Here is an 18,669-nt window from a genome sequence, read left to right as displayed (position 1 = left end):
TTCACACAACAATGAAAGCTTATCCACATGCACAACAGCGGCACAATTTTCACATTTAAAAATGCATTAAAATTTGTAGAGATTGTATAAATGTTCCATTGACAAAACAATCAGCCCATCTGAGGTAGAATTATTCCTTGAGCCAGAATGACCGTCTAAATGGTACTGTCAACTAAGTGAACTAGATCTATTTCAAACTGAACAGCAGCGATGCATTAATGATGGAAGAATACATTTTTCTGGGGGAGGGATGGATGACAATGGAAAAAATAAAGGACAAGAGACACGAGCAAGTAAAAACAGAAAATTAAAAATACACTAAGCTACATGAAATAAGAGGGATGGAAGAAGAAATGGAACAGTGATGCTAAAGGCAACAACAGAAAAGATGTGCTACACAATCTACTAAGAAGTGTAGGATGAATCAAATAAAGGATGCTTATGAAAATCACATTTCAGTGGCATTAAAATGAATGGCCCTGAGTAACACAGTGAATACTATTTTCTCTAAATTAGAGTGAAGACACTGGAAGTCACACCAATATTTTTTGTGTTGATTTAAAAATATCAGCAGTTGTTTACTGGTTCCTTTCCTCTTGCCAACTTACACTGCACCCCAGAGACAATAATGTCCACACTCCCCTAAAGATAGAACCTTTAAGAAAGTTTATTGTCAAAAAGCCTGAAAGGGCAGGCTCCCCAGAAGTGTCACATTTATGGTGCCAAGGGCAGATGGCATTTTATAACCCTGTTCTTACTATGTTATTTTAAAGCATCTCCAGAAAAAACGCATTTCAGTCTAATAATTAAAGATACAGAAGAATCCTAGGGCTTATCTAAGTAGTAGCTTCCACGACTCCAGCTACACTGGTTTATACAGACACACTTTTACCAGTTTAGGCCATGCATATACCAGATATGTTTAACTACATACATACCCAGATGAAGTACAGAAAGAAACCATTTAAGACTTCCTACATTACGTACTTGCAACAGAATAAATCATTTCACTTACACTGGGGCAAAACATCCAGAAACAAGTTGTTAGATGAGTTTCACTTTGATTTCTAATATCACCATATAAGCAAGCAAGTACATGAACGATCAGACTTTTAGGTTTACTTTCCTACCCCAGAAGCAACAAATCTAAATGAAAATAAGAGTACAAAATACAATGCAGTTAACAAAAATAATCTTACCTTTATTAGATTTGGACGACTTGTTCTTGTTAGGTTTAAAACAAGAGCCCCTTGATTTATCTTCTCTATCCTTAATAAATTTCTGTACATCATCCAAAGAAAGCTTCTGAAGGACAACTACAGGCTTAGCTCCTTTATTCAGGTCTTCAACTAGCCCAATCTTCTCTATTTTGTCCTTCTGTTCACCTTTAAATTCAGTTTTCCTCGACTCCTGAGTGACATTGCCATCTTTGTCACGTTTGATTTTTGGAATGACAAAATGTTTCAGTGCACCAGATCTTGCCCCCAACAAATAACTGGGAAACTCAGCTTTATTGTCAGGATGTGCTTTATTACTCTCTACTTTACTCTTATTACTGTCTGTCCTTCGTTCATCCTTGCTGTTGGATGATCTAAAACCAGGTTTATCAGGTCTTGATTTGCTAGAATCTCCTTTGCCATCCTGTTTAACACGAGGGCTGTCAGGTCTTGACTTTTGATCTGACTTCTGATCCCCAGTAGCAAATCTTTCCCTTGATTCGCCAGAGTCATGTCTGTGTTTCCTTTCAAACTTCTCTGGTTTTGATCCATCAGTTTTAATACCATACTTAGAATCATGTTCATTTCTGTTTGAGGATCTCAAAAATTCAGTCCTTCTAATCTTGGATGGATCTCCTCTGTATCTTTCTGATTCCCTGTCCTCAGATCTCTGTTTAAGGCTATCGTGGTCACGCCTCTGAGTATCAGAAACTGAACGCCCATCTGGCCTTTGCTTCACTGGATCTGATCTACTATCAGTTTTTACCTTTGAAGTATCAGATTTCACATCAGGTTTATGCCTAGACAATTCAATTTTCTTTTCTGACAACGGTTTACTGGAGTCCCTCCTGTTATCATGCCTATATTTTGGTGTTTCAGGCCTGCCTTCATTCTTCTGCTTGGGTGTTTCAGGCCTGCCTTCACTCTTCTGCTTTGGCGTTTCAGGCCTCTGTCTTATTTCTTGTTTGCCGTTATTTTGTTTTCCCTCATTTTGTTTCATCTCCATTTGTCTGCTCTCGTTTTGTTTCAACTCTGCCTGTCTGTTCTCATTTTGTTTCATTTCCATTTGTCTGCTCTCATGCTTGATGTCATATTTAGCTTCTACCTGTTTATTGTCATTATATTTACTTTCCAACCTTCTGCTCTCATTTTGCTGAAACTCCATTTGTCTGTTTTCATTTTGCTGGATTTCTGTCTTTTGAACCTCAAAGTCTGACTTTTTCCTAAAAATCTCAGGGTGGTTTTCAGGTTTATGTTTAAGAACTCCAACAGTCTCTTCTTGGGGAATACACACAAATCCATCATTGTACTGCTTAATCTCTTCAGGTTTTTTGATAGCCTCAAATTCCTGAGTTATTGTTGCCTGAGAGTCCGCTCTTCCTGCTTGCTGAAGATCAATACTAACCATCAGTGCTGGCCTTGCCCCATTTCCTGCAGAACCTGTCTCCTGAGAAGCTGGCCTATTTCCTCCAGCAGCACCCCCAGCCTCCTGCGGTTTGTTTTCTTGTTTTCGCTTCTTCAGAGGCTTATCTGCAAATTAACAGAGAAAAATCACAAATGATATATATAGAAAAAGGTTAATTGTACAAGCCATAATAACTTCCCGCATAAAGTGGCCACTCTTAGCATGTATGTTCATACATAAGAAAACTCACTGAATTTAAAAGCAAGAATAGACCTTCTCTAGCTAATAGTTTTTAATGTTTTCATAGACTATTGTTCATTGCCAGCCAAACAGAGGTGTCAATTATTCATTAAAAAAATCCTCAAAACACATGAAATCAAAGTTCCCATAAAACTCCCATAAGAACAAACTAATAAGCAGTCACAGTAAATAATGACCAAGACAAGCAAGCAATCAAAAATATTTAATCTTGAAGCAAAAGTCTACAAAGACAAGCTTAAAGACACCTACATAACTGCTCTTTGATGAGTACTACTGTAAAGATTCTCCTTTGCAGATACAGGCTGCTTCATTATACATGAAATTAGCAAGGATCTACAACAGTTAAATCAGAGGCTCTCCCTCCATGGCTCAGTGCATAAGTTGGATTTCATGGATATTAGTGACATGAACAGAGGACCAATGTGCAAAAATTAGTAAAATAACTCCAACACTCCATGCTTCTCTTTGAAGCAAAACAGTATGCCAGGAGTTGGAGCCTACACCATAACATGTATATTTGTAAGGGGGGCAACTATACGATTATAAGCTTGAATAATTTCCCTTCCGAACCATATCACTCTTCACAGATGAAATAAAAAGTTAAGCAATACCTTTAGTTAGTATAAAGAGCTCGAGTCTTCAACAGTCCCCCTAGTTTATATTAAAAAAATTATCAAAAGTCTTATATAGAAAAATAGTGAGCCAGCCATACAAGTTGTAATTTGATAGAATTCACAGAAATGAAAAGTGTGTGGAAATACCAAAATGAATGGGTTTTGCACTGCTATTAAAAGCCATTTATTTTAGCAACATAGTACTATAAAGTAAAATTAATTAATGCCATTAAAGCTGTACTCATCTGTGAACTACCATCATGTAATTTGTTAAAAATAAAAATAACATAAAAAAAATAGTAAAGCAATTACCTCCTCCATAATCAAGGAATCTAGTTTTAAGTCTATGGAATAACTAAAAATAGGTCATAAATTCTGTTCTGTAAATCTATGCTCAGTTCAGACTACAAATAGAACGTAAGAAAAATACATAATTTGTGCCTAGGTCTGTGTTTGTCTTAGCCAGCTCCCTTCTACAGCAGGGGAAGTCTAAGAAGGATGCAATCAAAGATGTGCCTAAAATTGTATAAATTATAAACAAAAATGACAATATATGTCTTATAATGCCATCTGTTTTAGAAGATTCCTTTTCAAAACAATGTAAACTTGGAAGGATCATCTTCAAAATTAACATCAGAATACAGGAACAAGGAGAATCATGGAATTGCAGAACAGTAGGGGCTGGAAGGGGTCTCCAGAAATCAACAAGCCCCACTGCATAGCAGGTAAATTTCAGTAATATGGACAGGCTTTTTATCCCCCATCATTCCCATTCTCAAATCTCTTTGTGCACTTCTACTTCCTACAGTTTCAAAATTACACACCGTCTTTAATGGTTGGTAGGCAGTAAAGACAAATAAAACAAACTCCATGCAGAAAATCCATCAACTGAAAATAAGTTACTTTTCAAAAGTCAAAAGAAAATCCTATACGAAAGCCTGTCAAATTTATGATAGACGTGCCACCTAGAAGTTTATGATAAACTTGCTACCTAGAAGAAGCAGCTTTATTGAAATTTATTGAGATTTATTTTTTGTGTAGGGCATATTAATTTCCATAAATTAATGATTAAAATTTTATATATATATATATAAAATCTTCAGAGAGTGACAAAAATTCTTTTTCTCTCTGTGACTTTGAGACCTTTGAACCTGGACCCCACTGAACTTCAAGGTAGGTCTCAGGAATAGTCAGGGGAGTGGAAGCCTCCAGAATGAGAGCTGATCAGTTTCAGATTTTCTTTTTCTTTTTTTTCTTTTAAGTGCATATGTATACACATGATCTTCTCAAAGGACAACTCTGTGAATTTTGAAACACAAATTAAGAAATGCTTGCTCTTAAGAAAAAATTAGTCAGCTTCTTCATTTTAACCCAGAAACATCAGCCACACACAAAAAGGTTTTTTATAGCTCAAATCGAACTGTAGCCTTTAAGACATGACTGCTAACACTTAACTGTCCCATTCCTGTAAGTGAGCTCATCATTTGTAGCACAAGGGAACAAGCATTCACACTTCCACAAGTGTGTTTCACTGTGCAGTGCATCTGTTTAAGGCACTAGCAAAGATGGGTTGCATTAACCTGTCAGAATGAACAAGTCCGCTAGAGTCAAGGAAATGTCTCCTTTTGCTACACCTACTGCCAAGCAAGGCTGATGGCTAAGAGCTGTGATGCCTTAAACTGCTGTAGCCGGATCAACCAAAACTCACCTTTAAGAGCCCTCATGCTGAGGGCTCCAAGATTATACAACCAAAACAATTCAGGTAGGACCAATTTTCACTCTTGAACTTCCGTAACTGACCAGGCACAAAATGCTGTTCATCTTCATCATCCAAAATGTCTACTTGCAAGTTGAGAACTTAAAAACAGATGATCACATCATGACTTGGTACATTCCCTCTAAACACAGAGCATTTTTGATGGGCCTTCTTCATTTCTCTTGACAACTGAATACTGATGTTTGTCACAACCACAACCTGCTGTGTTCTTATCTGAGAAGAAGATGCCTTCAAAGTTTTCTTTCCCTAAAGTGCAAGGTGGCTGTAGACAGTGTTAAAGATTACTCATAGATTTCTTCATATTTCCAGTGCATCTTGATGGCCATCTTCAGAACTAGAATTGATCATCACAGTTTTGCCTCTAACAGATTTTTGGATCAAGGACAAAATACCAGCTGTAACAAGGGCATCCATCACAAGTAGGATGAATACGTAGTACCACTATCTTCATCAAGAATAACTTAAAAAGAATCCACTGAATGAGCACACAGACTTTTTAAGTTGTCATGATGGTTACAGAAGAGTGAAAAGCAGAAAACACCACTGGGCTTCAAGAACTTGATCAAATCTTAACTGCACTTTGAATTATATGAGCTTAATCAACAGACTGTTGAGCAAAGAATCATTCATTTCTGCAAACATATATCCTAAAATCCCCTCTTTTATGATAAGACATATGCAAATTTACATTAATTTACTCTGTTAAAGAGTGAGTTCAAGGACCCCTCAGAATCATGAAGAACAAACAAACATAGGGACTTTAAAAATATCCATTAAAATGCACTTCATATACTTCAATGCATAAACATCTAATCTTCATCCACTTCAGCCCGGAGACCCTGGAATTTCTTTTTGCTATCAGGATCTAGGATTTTATCAGAACATCAGACTAATGTTTTTCTTTCAAATTCCACAGACCTACATCCAAAGCTTGTCAGGATTCTGAACAGGTAGGCTGAGAAGATGGAGATTAGTAAAGTGTGATATTTTTTTTGCTTTACTCTGTAACAACTTTTGTAACATAATGTACATGTTGTTACAGACCACATGAGAGATTGGGCATCCAAGTTCACCTTCAGATTCTATTTCTAGAAAAATTATTCTCTTCCTCTACTTTTATAACACAAATGTAGATACATCCAAAATGATCCCTTGAACAAACTTATGACAGTTCAGAGTACTGTCTGATCCCAGTTATTCTCCAATAGAAGCGTTTTTTTTCTACTTGAAAAATCCATATGGATATTCTCTAAGATAGCAGCACATTCACCAGTTTATAGTAATTTAGTGCCCACAAGCTGCCTCATTCTAAAATACAGTAGAGATGATGTACCAAATTAAATGTCACTGCGGTTTCAAGAAACTAAACACCGCAGAAAACCACAGGTTTGAGCCAAAAAAGTTTTATTTATTTCCAAGAGGCTACATCTTACCTGTGCTATTATCAATAGTATTCTCAAAGACAGGTATGGCTTTCTTCTTGGAAAAGTCTATGTGTCAAAATGATCGGTACTTTCAGATTTATAAACATTTAATTGCCATGGAACTTTAGTGCAAATTGAAATTGCACTGAAATAGCCACAAATAACTCCAAATTCATTTCTGCTGAAATGACAAGTCAATCACATGAAGAATCATCATCCTGAAAACAGACATGTTTGGAAGCTGAGCAAATGTTAGGGACAGAGACTGGATGCGGGAAGTTGGGTTAAAGAAATGTCTCAATTAACCTGAAATTCTTCCAAAGCAGCAGCCAGAAAATCACTAATGCTGAAATTCCCAAATGTTACTGCTTTCATGAGAATCCAATAATTGCCTTAAGAATCACATTAAACTCTTTCAGCAAAAGAATAAAATAGAATAAAAAATGTATTATTTAGCAAACAGAAATGGGTCTTTTAAAAATATATGAGAAAAGGTCTCAAAAAGAAATACAAGATTGCAGAGCTTTGTTATAGCAGAATGTTAACATTCCGGTCTCACTAATGCTGCTTTGCAGACACTAAAATCCAGAAATTACTGAATGATCACAAGTGATCTTGAAGAATCAACAACAGTAAAGTTATCTGTTCCTCATTTGCACTCTGTAAAGATTTAAGTTGGAGACTTCAGATCTGGGACAGTTAAATATCTAGGTACTCCTCTTAAGAACTGCAAAGAAGACAGAACCTCAACACTGAATTCTGTCTGAATCAACCATTTAGATGACTCTAGGGTAGACCTTTTTTAAAGAACAAAAATGAGGAGTCTAATATTTTACAGCTCTGCCACTCCTTATGGATCACACGGCTATGCCTCCACTCATTTGAAATGCAACTTACTCGTACTATTTAAATTAACAATTAATACATGTGTACCAAACATATCCAACCTAACAGTCTAATTCTAACTTCTTGTAAGACCTTTTGGTTCTCAGCAAGACAAGTCAGGTAGAGTCCAATTACAAGTTTATCTTATTTACACTACCAATCAAGAGGAAGAACTTTCAACAAATAGCAGACAACCAGACTCTCAAGTAGCAAAATTATGTTTACTAACTAGTATTTCACTTTTCCTAGACATTCTTTGCAGATTTCTTCCACAGTTGTCCAAACACCCTGTCCCACCCACCAAAATTGTTCTGCAGATAAGAAATACCTAAGACACCTAAGTGTGATCTATATATCACAAAGGTTGATAGATTAAATTACTTTAATGTTACAGATGTATGGCAACTGAGTGAGGGCAAATAGTCATTTTTGTCCTGCTACTTCTACATAAGCATTCAGCATCACTGACAGTGAAAGTCTGCTCTCCCCTCAGCTTTTCCCTAATATTCCAACAATCAAAGCCATGAGCAATCAAAGAGATTCCCTTCCAATTAGGAGAATGGATTCCCACAGTACAAGTTCCTCTACTTGCAGGAGAGACTGAGCAAACACAGCTGAGCAATTTCAGTCTGACAGCTTGCTCCTTTAGAGAAGAGAATGGGCAATGATTCTGGTAAAGGAAAACTTTCAGGATGGAACATAATTCCAAAGGTTCCATAAATAAATAGACCGAAGGGCTAATTTTTAGCAACCCATCAAAAGAATCGAACAAATTTCTGTCTGCCTTGCAAAAAAGAAAGCCCATTAGAAGAGATGTGCAAACTCATTCAGGACAAAACACAAAAAGAGTAAAGCAGGCTCTGACATTCCTTGGAGTGTAGCAGTCTTTAGAATCTTCATTTTTGCAAGTTTCGCTCTTTTACTTAAATGCAACAATAATCAGCACTGCTAGATTATAAAATATGATCTCAGGAATCGTTCCAACTAGAAAATGTCTTGCAACTAATTATTCCCGGTCAACTACAATACTCCATAAGAAATAATAAACTGGGGATAACAGGAACTGAACTACGGACAAGTATAATAAAGCATCTACACTTTTTGTTTAGAGACTGGAAGCCATAACTTAAATTCCCTGAACTTAACAATATTCCCTACAAAAACAAATATTTTAATTCATTTGTAATATAGATTTTTCTGACATGGATGCGTGTCTTTATCCATGTGAGAATTATAGAAGAATTATTGTGAACAGTTACTGTTCTCTAAACTGAGTTGTTTAAAACAAACAAACAAAAAACTGAGCAAAAACCTGAAGTGCAATTACTTCTAAAATACAGAATACAACACCTAATTTCTCAAGAAAGCAAAAACATTAGGTTTAGTGAATGCTACTTATTTCATGTGTCACAGATTAACAAACCCAATTATTTTTTATTCATTTCCACGAACAGCAAATCAAAGAATTTTAACATTTATTGGTGAATCCTTTCAATTTCCCTTTCAGATGACTATATTTTGACATCTTAACTTACATTCAAAAATGTCTTCAACTGACTAGATCTAGTAACATTCATGCAGTATAATAATGGAAAAAGACCTGCATCATTCTAGGATGATGTCAGAGTGAACTCAGTGGCTACCATTTATAGAAAAGTTGGGCTTAAACTCTTAATAAGCTTTATTAATTAACAGGCCATTTCTTCATCAAGATCTAAGTCCATCACAGAAAACTGACTATCTCAGAAGAAATAATTACTGGGCAAGTAATATTATAAACCCTCCAATTTAATGTGCAACAAAGGGGATATGGCATATGCATTACATTTAACTTTGTCATATTTCTTTGTGCTACAGACAATATCAAAATGGACTTCCCATTTGAGGAATTTCCTTCCATGTTACACAAAAGAAAACAGAAGTTATTAGAAAAGCATCTCTTTCTTAAACAAATAAGTAAATGTATTTTAAAGGCAATCAATATTTCTTCTTATTTTATTTTTTCATATATTTTTTCCTAGATACGTGGAAACTTTGCAACACTTCGTTGCAATTTCTACCTTTTCTTAAATGAAAAAGAAGTCTCTCACCTATAGAAACTGAATATTCCAAAACCACTTGGAAAACACAAAACCGTGTTCTTGGGACATCTACATTAAGTGCCAGCTTCATCTACTACAAAACAGTGCTAAACCTTCTTAAATTTTATATTCACAAAAGGCAGATGTAATTCTTATATTTTCCTTCTACATAGAGACATAACAATTAAGACTTTACACTGTTTCTTCTTATCTTGTATTAGTGACTCTAATCTTCCAGATTACTATACAAATGCCCACACACTTATGTCTTCACTGATAAGGAAATAAAATCCCTATTATAATCCCTAAAGTAAGGTATATTTGGAAGTGAAGGGTAATAATTATTATAACAACGTATTCTTTCATTTCATTCGTTGACTAGACTTAATATATTAATTCTTAACAGTATTCTGTTGAATTCCTCTTCAAGAGAATTTGGGAAAGATGGGGCAAGGGGAGAAAGGGAGAGAAGCTGGATAAGAACTTAAAAGGTAAGAGAAAAAGTTTACTTACCAATAACTGTAGTTTTGACAGTTTTGCTCCGGCAGATTCACACTCCTGTGATGTGTGTCTCTGCTGCTATGGGCTGGCAATGAACTTAAACCAGAAGGACCCATAGAAGGCATCCAAATGCCCCCTAACTGATCCACTTAGTGGAAATCACGTTATTACAGCTTTTTTTCTTCCTAATTTAAAGCATCCAAATTAAGATCCCAAGGAAGTGGGCAAAATAGATGCTCAGATGTAAAACATATGGGGAAAAAAACATAGATATGAGAATGCTTGTCTTATTTTAAAGGATGCTTCTAATACTCTTGACTCTTTTAAAAAAAAACAACACATATTAACCTCTCCACTAAAACGATTAGTGACGAACAATTTCCTTAGTCTCTTACAAATGGTCCATCATAGAAACACTTCTTAGAACTGGCCTAAAAATCTAACAGTGAACATACTATGCTGAACATACTATGTGGAATAGCTTAAATTAAAAGCAAACAAATCTGAATTTTAAGAAATCTGAAGCAATTTGAAAAAGAGTCTATGAAAAAGGATGGGTTCTTCTCTGTTTATTTTTTTCCAAGTAATTTCCGAAGCTATTTTCCCTTTTTTGAAAGATTCAGGGCTCCTTTTAACACTACTATCTTATAAATCCTACATAATTTTGATTTGCAGTATGCGATTTAAAAACAAATGAACAAAAAAAAAAAAAAAAAAGCATGAAAGCTTTGAAGGTAAAAACTTTGAACATAAAAACTAATTCAGGAACAGGTCTAAATCTTGAAGAATCTAAAGAACTTAATGTAATGTTCTGGGAAAGCTTTAGATTACCAGCTTTTAATCTGCTTGACTATACTGAAAAATAACCCATTTGTACCTGAACAGCCACAAAAGATCCGTTGGTACTGAGGTTATCAAAACAAAATTTCGCATTGAACACCACCCTCCTTGCCTGCAGGGAAATATTACCAAGAAGCATAAAAATTATTGGGAGAGAAGTTTCTAAAATTGATAGTATTTCCTGGCGTTGTCAGTTTCAGAATGTGAACTAATTTGTTTGAACAGCATGGATCCAGAGCAGGGATCTCTGCTCTTTTTCAGAAGCATTCAAAATCAACAAGTACTACAGCAAATGTGACCGCTAACAGCGAATATAAGAGAAAGATATCCTGAAGTACCTAAGCAGAGGATGGTTAACTTGTTGAGCATTGTGGAAAAAGATAATCCTTTTCTGTATTAACTCTTCAGAATCACCCAAACTATGTCTAGCTAGATGATCCAAGTCTTGATAAACAGTACGTGGATCTACCCATGATACTATATATCTTCTCAAAACAGTGAAGTATGATCTAGACAGGCTGACAACTTGTATCTGATGGGGATACAGAGGCCATTATGAGAGGAGCAATAGGAAGGAAAGACCTGAGCAGCTATTACTTTGTTCTAAAGCCACTAGTCACATAAAGCATACTAGAATGAAACTTCTGAGAGTTGAGAGCCTTTGAGTTGAGAGCCTTGATATTCAAAATCTCCAATTAGTCCTTTCATTAACTCATACATACAAGTTTCTTGCAAAATTTATCCGTACAGAGAGAATTCCTTGAAAGTAGAAGGGATGGGTGTAATCTTGTCTCTCCACACAGAGGAAAAGGAAAAAATTACCCTCTTATTGTGATAAAACCAATTACACCACTCAAATCCAAGGAATCAAATACACTGAAAGGATAGAATTGTAAAAATAAGAGTACAGAAAAGCGCTCATACATGGAGACAAGAGTTCTGTTTTGTAATATCTGCCCTTATGTACACCTGATAGACATTAAGAAAAATAAGCCAGATTTTGCATAAGTGATTTCTGCACTTTTTCAGAAAGCAAAAGCATGAGAATCGGTTTGCAAAAAAAGTATACTGATTTTCATAGAAGGCACCTCTGCAAAACTAGTGTTCCAGCTGTGGACTTGAGATTGCCTCCCATTTTGAGAGACTTTGGATTTCTGATGTTTTTATTTAGATATGGGGGGGAGTGAGTAAGGGGTTATATTGCAGAAGGTACTATGATTTCCAAAGAGACCTAAATCCCTATTTTCCAAATATTAGAAGTCCACTTTTAATGCTAAGGACCTTCTGTCCCATTGCCCTAATGAAGAGTAGAGGTTGTATAATTTTTAACAAGAACTCCAAGAAAACCAGCTCCACTTCTTGACTGTAATAGTTCCACCACACTGCCAGTCCAAGCTTTGGAAAGAACATGGCATACCCAGCTAAAACCTTACTGCTTTCAAAAGAAGCCTCTTCTTAGCTTTGATAAAGCACTGCACTATAGAGATTTCATGACTAAAAAATGGACAGAAGAGATCATTGACCTGCTACCAAAACCTGAGAGAGTACAATTCTACTGAAAGTACTTTGTGAAAGATAAAAAAGGCTGCATACACAGAAAGTGTAACATGACTGCAGTAGGTATTCAACATACATCTCTACTACAAAAGCATCAAAGACACTTCCATGCAGATTTCCGCATGTGCTAACAGCTACAATAAAAGCACTAGAGGGATGCTTGCTATTTTGCAGTATCATTTATGCTATGCCATTCTGCTGTATTTTATCCAAATACATGCTACACCTGCTTATCTTCTGGACATAATATGATCTGAATTCATGATAAACGTTCTAAAGTGCACAAATGCCAGGTTTTCGCATAAACACAGTAAGCAGCTTCTCAAAACTTCACAACATATTTAGGAGTTAGAGGACATATTTCGAACGGGCAAATTTTGATAGGAGCCATAGAATAACTTTCTTGTTCTCGTGCCAAACCAAACCAAAGTAAGAATAGAACAGACCCTGAGCACACCAACTTGTAGAAGTAGGATCAACTTAGAAGCAACCACAGAAATGTTACCCAAAATAAGAACTGTATTTTCTCTAGGAGGTTCTCAAGTAACCTGCCATGAAACAGGTGATAATCCTTCTACTCAATACTTGCTTTAATAGTGACTAAAACTTTGGCAGTCAGAGAGAAAACAGCTTCTAACTAGCACTGAAGCACCTTAACACCAACGAATAAATGCTGTTCATTTATCCCAAAGTAGGGCAGTAACTCCTGCACCTGATCCATAGTAATTGCAGGAACTCTGGAAGAACTGAGATCTGGCAGAGGATACAGGTACAAGTGAAGCATAGAGTTGGAACAATTATTTGGTAAGACGGTTAACAAGTAATGATGAAGGAGAGAGACTGCATCACACAAAAATCGCTTCTTTCCCCAGTGAGAAAAAAAGACAGTCTGCCTGTGGCTATATAATAACAGCATACAAACTTCACAACTTAAGTACAAAATTTCTTGAAACCCAGAAAAAAAAAGAAGAGATTTAGTCTTTAGTTCGAAGTTTTGAAGGTTATGGTACACCATAAAAAATACACTGTATTTTCCCAGATGTTTCTTATCTAAAGCATGCTGCTCAATCTACCTAGCACTGAAAAAATAAACGTAACTTCAATAGAACAAAATATTAGGAGATAGACCCCAGGTTCTCCATGAATAAATTTAAAATTATTGATTACAAGATGATGTAAACAGAGCATAAAAATGATCCATTAAATCAAAATTAAAGGCAGTAAGGATCTCATGAGGTGAGCATCCACTTTCTACAAAGATCGACAAACATTTTCTAGCAAGGCTTGATTTAGTTACTAAATGACGAATATCTGAAATTTTAGTAACCTCAGCAATTATACTGACATACACACTCTCCCTCTCTCTTTTCTCATACCTATAAAATAGAAACAAACAAACAAACAACCCCCCCCTCCCCCCCCCCACACACACATGATAAAGGGAGAAAACATGCTATCTCCGGTGGCTAAAACCCAGACTCTACATAAAAATAGTTGCATCCTTACAAGTAAGTCCAAAATCAGCCATGTTCAACTACGAGCTTTCCAAATTAGAGTTTGCTCCATTTACACATCAGCAAAATTGCTCCTGAAATTATGTAGTAAATTTGCATTATATAAGATTATTATTATTTTTTTTTTTCTCAGAAGTTAAACACAGTGCAGAGGAAGCTTTTGAGAAATACTTGTGTTAACATATAACTACCTCATTCATAAAATAAATCTTAACTTGAAAATTTACATATTTATTTTGAGTTTTGAAGCCTAAAGACCACCAAACCACACAAAAGCAAAAAAATAAAATAGATTCAAACAAAGTCAGTTAAGTGAACTAGTATAGCCACTGAAGTGAAAACATTTCAGAGGCTCATCTGGTTCTGTGTTAGAGATCATGCAGATATGGTGTTATTCTAAAAATTATAATACCTGCATAATAATGAATAATAATAATGAAAATCCAGGTGAACACTGGATACAACATAGCACGTTTTAATCAATCATTACAGTGCTTGAAAAGAATAGATGTGATTATAATCTAACATCTTCACATTAGGTTTAAATGGGAATAGGAATAGATGGGAGAATTATTATTTTTTTTCTTATATTATGTAATGTAAGCATGAATAATTCAGGTAATATAACTTAGAGCAAATTTTGAAGTATGGTACTGCTGGGATTCTAGAAACTTTATACGGCATGTTAATCGTACTTCATTCAGTCCCGTGGTTCAAGAATAGATTAGAAAGAATTTTGAAACATAAGAACTTCTCTTTCCACACAGTAAGACCCCAAATAAGGAAAATCAGCATATATGAGAGATTACAGTTCATTGCTGGAGGGGAATGGAGATGAATGCTGTAGAAGAACCTACACTGAGTAAACAGAATTGAACTATGTGACAATGAAAGGAAGTTGTTTGTTTTTTTAAATATATATATATATGAGTTTTGTAGGCATATATATATATATGTATATATATACTAGTATAATATATAGTGTATACACACACACAATCCTTTTACCTTTATCTTGCACTTCTTTTGAAAATCGCTCCCTTTCAATAGCTGATTCACGTTCTATCCGCTCAATTTCAGCCAATGCATCCAATTCTACTTCATCATATGACGTTATAGATCCTTGTTGCGAAACCTGTTGCTGTGTCTGTACCACAGGAGTTTGAGGTTGTTTTGCAGCAACTGAAGTGTTCTGTTGTAAAACAGGCACTTGTTGTGCCTGAAGGAAAGCTGTCTGTTCATGCTGCGGCAAACACTGAGCAGCGTTTAGTGGGCGGTTAACATCCTGTGGAGTAACGGGTGTTTTAGAAGTCTGTCCTGGGTACTGCACATTAAAAGGAATATCACTCTCTGACACACTGCTGTTTTCCAAACCAGAAAGCATATCATCCTGCTGGTCCAAATCCGAAGATCTTACACGAGAGAGTCTTAATGTAAGCTTAGTGGAGTCCTTGGAAGGAGAACTAATGATATCATACATTGCAGCTTTTTCAGTCTGGTCTTTTTCGTCCTTGCCTAACTTCATTTTCTTTTGTTTCTTTTGCTTTCTTTCTGGAGAATCTAACAATATGTCTGGGGGAACATCTCTAGGTGATGAATAAGGTGGAGGCTGAGATTGTAGGATTAAAGGTGGTCTTGATCCTAGAATAATAATTCAGAAAAACTGAACAGTTATGTTGTTTCATGTTTATATAAAAACACACTAAATATAACCTACATATTTTTAATGTGTATTTGTAAATATATCTGTGTTCACAAAAGATCTAAATAAGATTGGTAGGAAGCACAATATTCCTAGATCAAGATGTAATCCAGATAGTAGCACTCTATTTCCTAGGAATTTTTGGCAACTGCAAGCGGAGAAGGGATCATTTCAGAGAAGATGGAACAAAAAAACCCACCACCAACACCAAAAAGAAAAACAAACAAACAAACAAAAAACCTGCAGATTTTGAATATCAGCTATTAAAAATGTAAGCAAATTGACTGCAGAAAAGGATAAAAAAAGAATCTTCATCAGGCCCATTGATAAAGGACCAGTGGATAGAAAATAGTCATTTCAGCCATACATTTTCAAACAGTTGTTTTAAAAAAAGAAAGACAAAAAAAAGAAACAAAGAAAACAACAAAGCATACAAATGTAGCTTAGGGGTTTTTCCCTGCCTTACAGTTCCACAGAAAGGTAAAAATTGAAAACATACTAAAAGATAAATTGGCCTTTCCTTCTTGCTTGACTCTGGTAGTTCATTTTCTAGTTTGGTTTTGGGTTTTTTTGTGTTTTTGTTGTTGTTGTTGTTGTTGTTTGTAAACTCATTCTACCCCCTTCCCACTTCCCCATTATTATCAAGAAAACAATAATTGTCTGAAGGTATTATTTTACCATTCTCTGCCATACCTCACCTCTTTTTTTAATTTTTTTTTTTCACTTTTTTTTTTTTTTTTTTTTTTTTTTTTTTTAACACATGAATTTTTACTTTTACATGCGGTAATTCCAGGCTTTGGGCATATCTACAGAAAAATGTAAAAAGTGGACATTTTTCATTAAAAACATTCTTCAATTCAGCACATTTAGTTTTTTCTTTCTTCAAATTAAAACAGCTCCCCATGACTATTAGCCCAGAAAAAATAAAATAAAATAAAATAAAATAAAAAAACATTGAAAGGCAATTAACTTAGACTAATAAATAAACAAAAAAAGGAAAGAAAAGGGAAAAGAAACTATGAAAAAAAAAAAAAAAAAAAAAAAGAAAGAAAGAAAGAAAGAAAAAGAGGAAGGACCAACAGGCTCCAGCCTGCTTCTCTTTAAACAAAGGGAAACATTTATCTGATCCCATTCATCCACTAGGGGATACTGATCTTCAGAAAGAGGTGACTGAGGTATTGTTAGCCATTCTGTTTTAGACCACCATAAGTAAGTACTTCTAAAAACATTCAAAAATTTACTGGAAGACAGGACCCCCATGTGCTTCATTCAAGAAGCGCTACTAAACAAGTATGCAGATTTATTCTGCAGCTTAAATGTATAGTAGATATTTTAAGAAGTATTAATCATTAAACAATGTACTGATCTGTAAATGACAGAAAGAATGGATAAGTCTTGCAAAGCTCCAGTTCAAATGAAAGTTGTTTCCTTACTGACAACTTTGCAGACTGTTATATGTTCGTTTTTCTCTATAATGTCACATTCAGTGAGATGCGTATGTAATGCTGGGTATCTTACACAGTTGTCCTTCACCATGAGAAACAAAATCTATTTTCTGCTAATAATATCTACAATGTCGGGAAGCCCTGTTTTGGTTCATCCTCATTCTTGAAAACTTCTCTGCTGCTCCATTTTACCTTCTTAAATTAGATGCAACATACCAAGGTTCTGGCTGCACCATGCAAAACTCTCTCACTTGCCTGTTCTTGATATGCATGCAGATGTGTGCACACACACATATCCTATTTATCATCTCTTTAGGCAAGATTGTGTCAGCATAAAGCATAGCATACCATAGAGAATGAGTACCCGTAGGTAGAAACAAAGGCTGCATTTTGTCTACAAATATTAGAGGCAGCTCAAAACTTTTCAAAGAGGATTTACTGATATCTTTACTCTTGAATCATTCATATGAATACCTCTAAAACTGAAATACTGAAATGCTTATTGTTCTACAGTTATGACTAAAAGAGAGGACAAAGATACGATTCTCCCTTGCCTTAAACTTTTAAGTAAATATGACAAGATCATTCTGATTTGGTATTATTTGTTTTCATGCTGAAAAACAGCACTCCTGCAACAGACGAGTTATTTTTTTGTGTCTTTGTTTAATCTTTGAGTTGACTTGGATTTGGAGGTCAGAAGGATTTCAGTACATTGCATTCAATGTACTTAGCAAATGAAGAAATAAAGTACAGTCTTCCCTCTGCTAGGCAGCACTACGAATAGCTATCTGCCCCCTGAAGGCATTGAAGGTAAAGTCTATAAGCTTCATTTTAAATGTGTATGTTCTGAGATATCTAAAGATGATGTTAAACCTTTGGCAGTAAATAGATGTAGGTAGTACAGTACCTAGACTTTGAAGCAACTGGGGGAAAAAAAAGTGTATTTTGGATGAGTTTATTTGTACCACAAATGTTAATAGTTCTGAACACGTATCATACACTGAACACGCACCATGCTGTTGGATGCTTAGACAAAACATCATTCATTACATAGAAAAAGTTTTGCCTGTTGCTATTGTAGTCAGTCTGGAATATTTCATTTGGGCAAAGGCTTGAAACTCATCTGAGAGCAAAGCTCTTACAAGACTTTGACAATAAGAAAAGACAGACAGGTATGATATGTTAGCTGAAGCAGTCAATATTACAAAGCTGAGAAGGTAAATGCTGTTGGTATAGTAAAACATGGTGATCTATGGAAGTGCCCTTTGTAAATGATTCCACTGGCAGAATATTCTTTTAGAAAAGAGAAATATATAAATAGCTTTCCAGCCTAAATGCAGAGCTTCGGACTAGATCATGAGGAAAAAAACCTGACTTTCTGTTGTTGAACTTGCATGGTAACAGTGAAAGAACCTTGACCAAATTTCTTTGTATGACAAGAATATA

The 18,669-nt window shown here is 35.3% G+C and overlaps 1 protein-coding gene across 4 annotated transcripts in view; it reads right to left on the bottom strand.

The window, feature by feature from the left end:
• The window catches only part of NIPBL (NIPBL cohesin loading factor), a 136,885-nt gene that overhangs the window by 45,436 nt on the left and 72,780 nt on the right, over nt 1–18,669 (bottom strand). For 3 of the 4 annotated variants that reach the window (XM_072358831.1, XM_072358829.1, XM_072358830.1), the window contains exons 9-10: nt 15,085–15,717; nt 1,200–2,747 (exon numbers count right to left, since the gene is read on the bottom strand). In XM_072358831.1, the coding sequence (XP_072214932.1) occupies nt 1,200–2,747; nt 15,085–15,717 (2,181 nt within the window). The remainder of the gene's footprint in view (nt 1–1,199; nt 2,748–15,084; nt 15,718–18,669) is intronic. The other variant, XM_072358832.1, reaches the window with a different exon arrangement.

This window comes from Excalfactoria chinensis, chromosome Z, assembly GCF_039878825.1.
Source record: "Excalfactoria chinensis isolate bCotChi1 chromosome Z, bCotChi1.hap2, whole genome shotgun sequence".
NCBI lineage: Eukaryota > Metazoa > Chordata > Aves > Galliformes > Phasianidae > Excalfactoria > Excalfactoria chinensis.
This window is presented reverse-complemented; position numbering and strand designations above follow the sequence as displayed.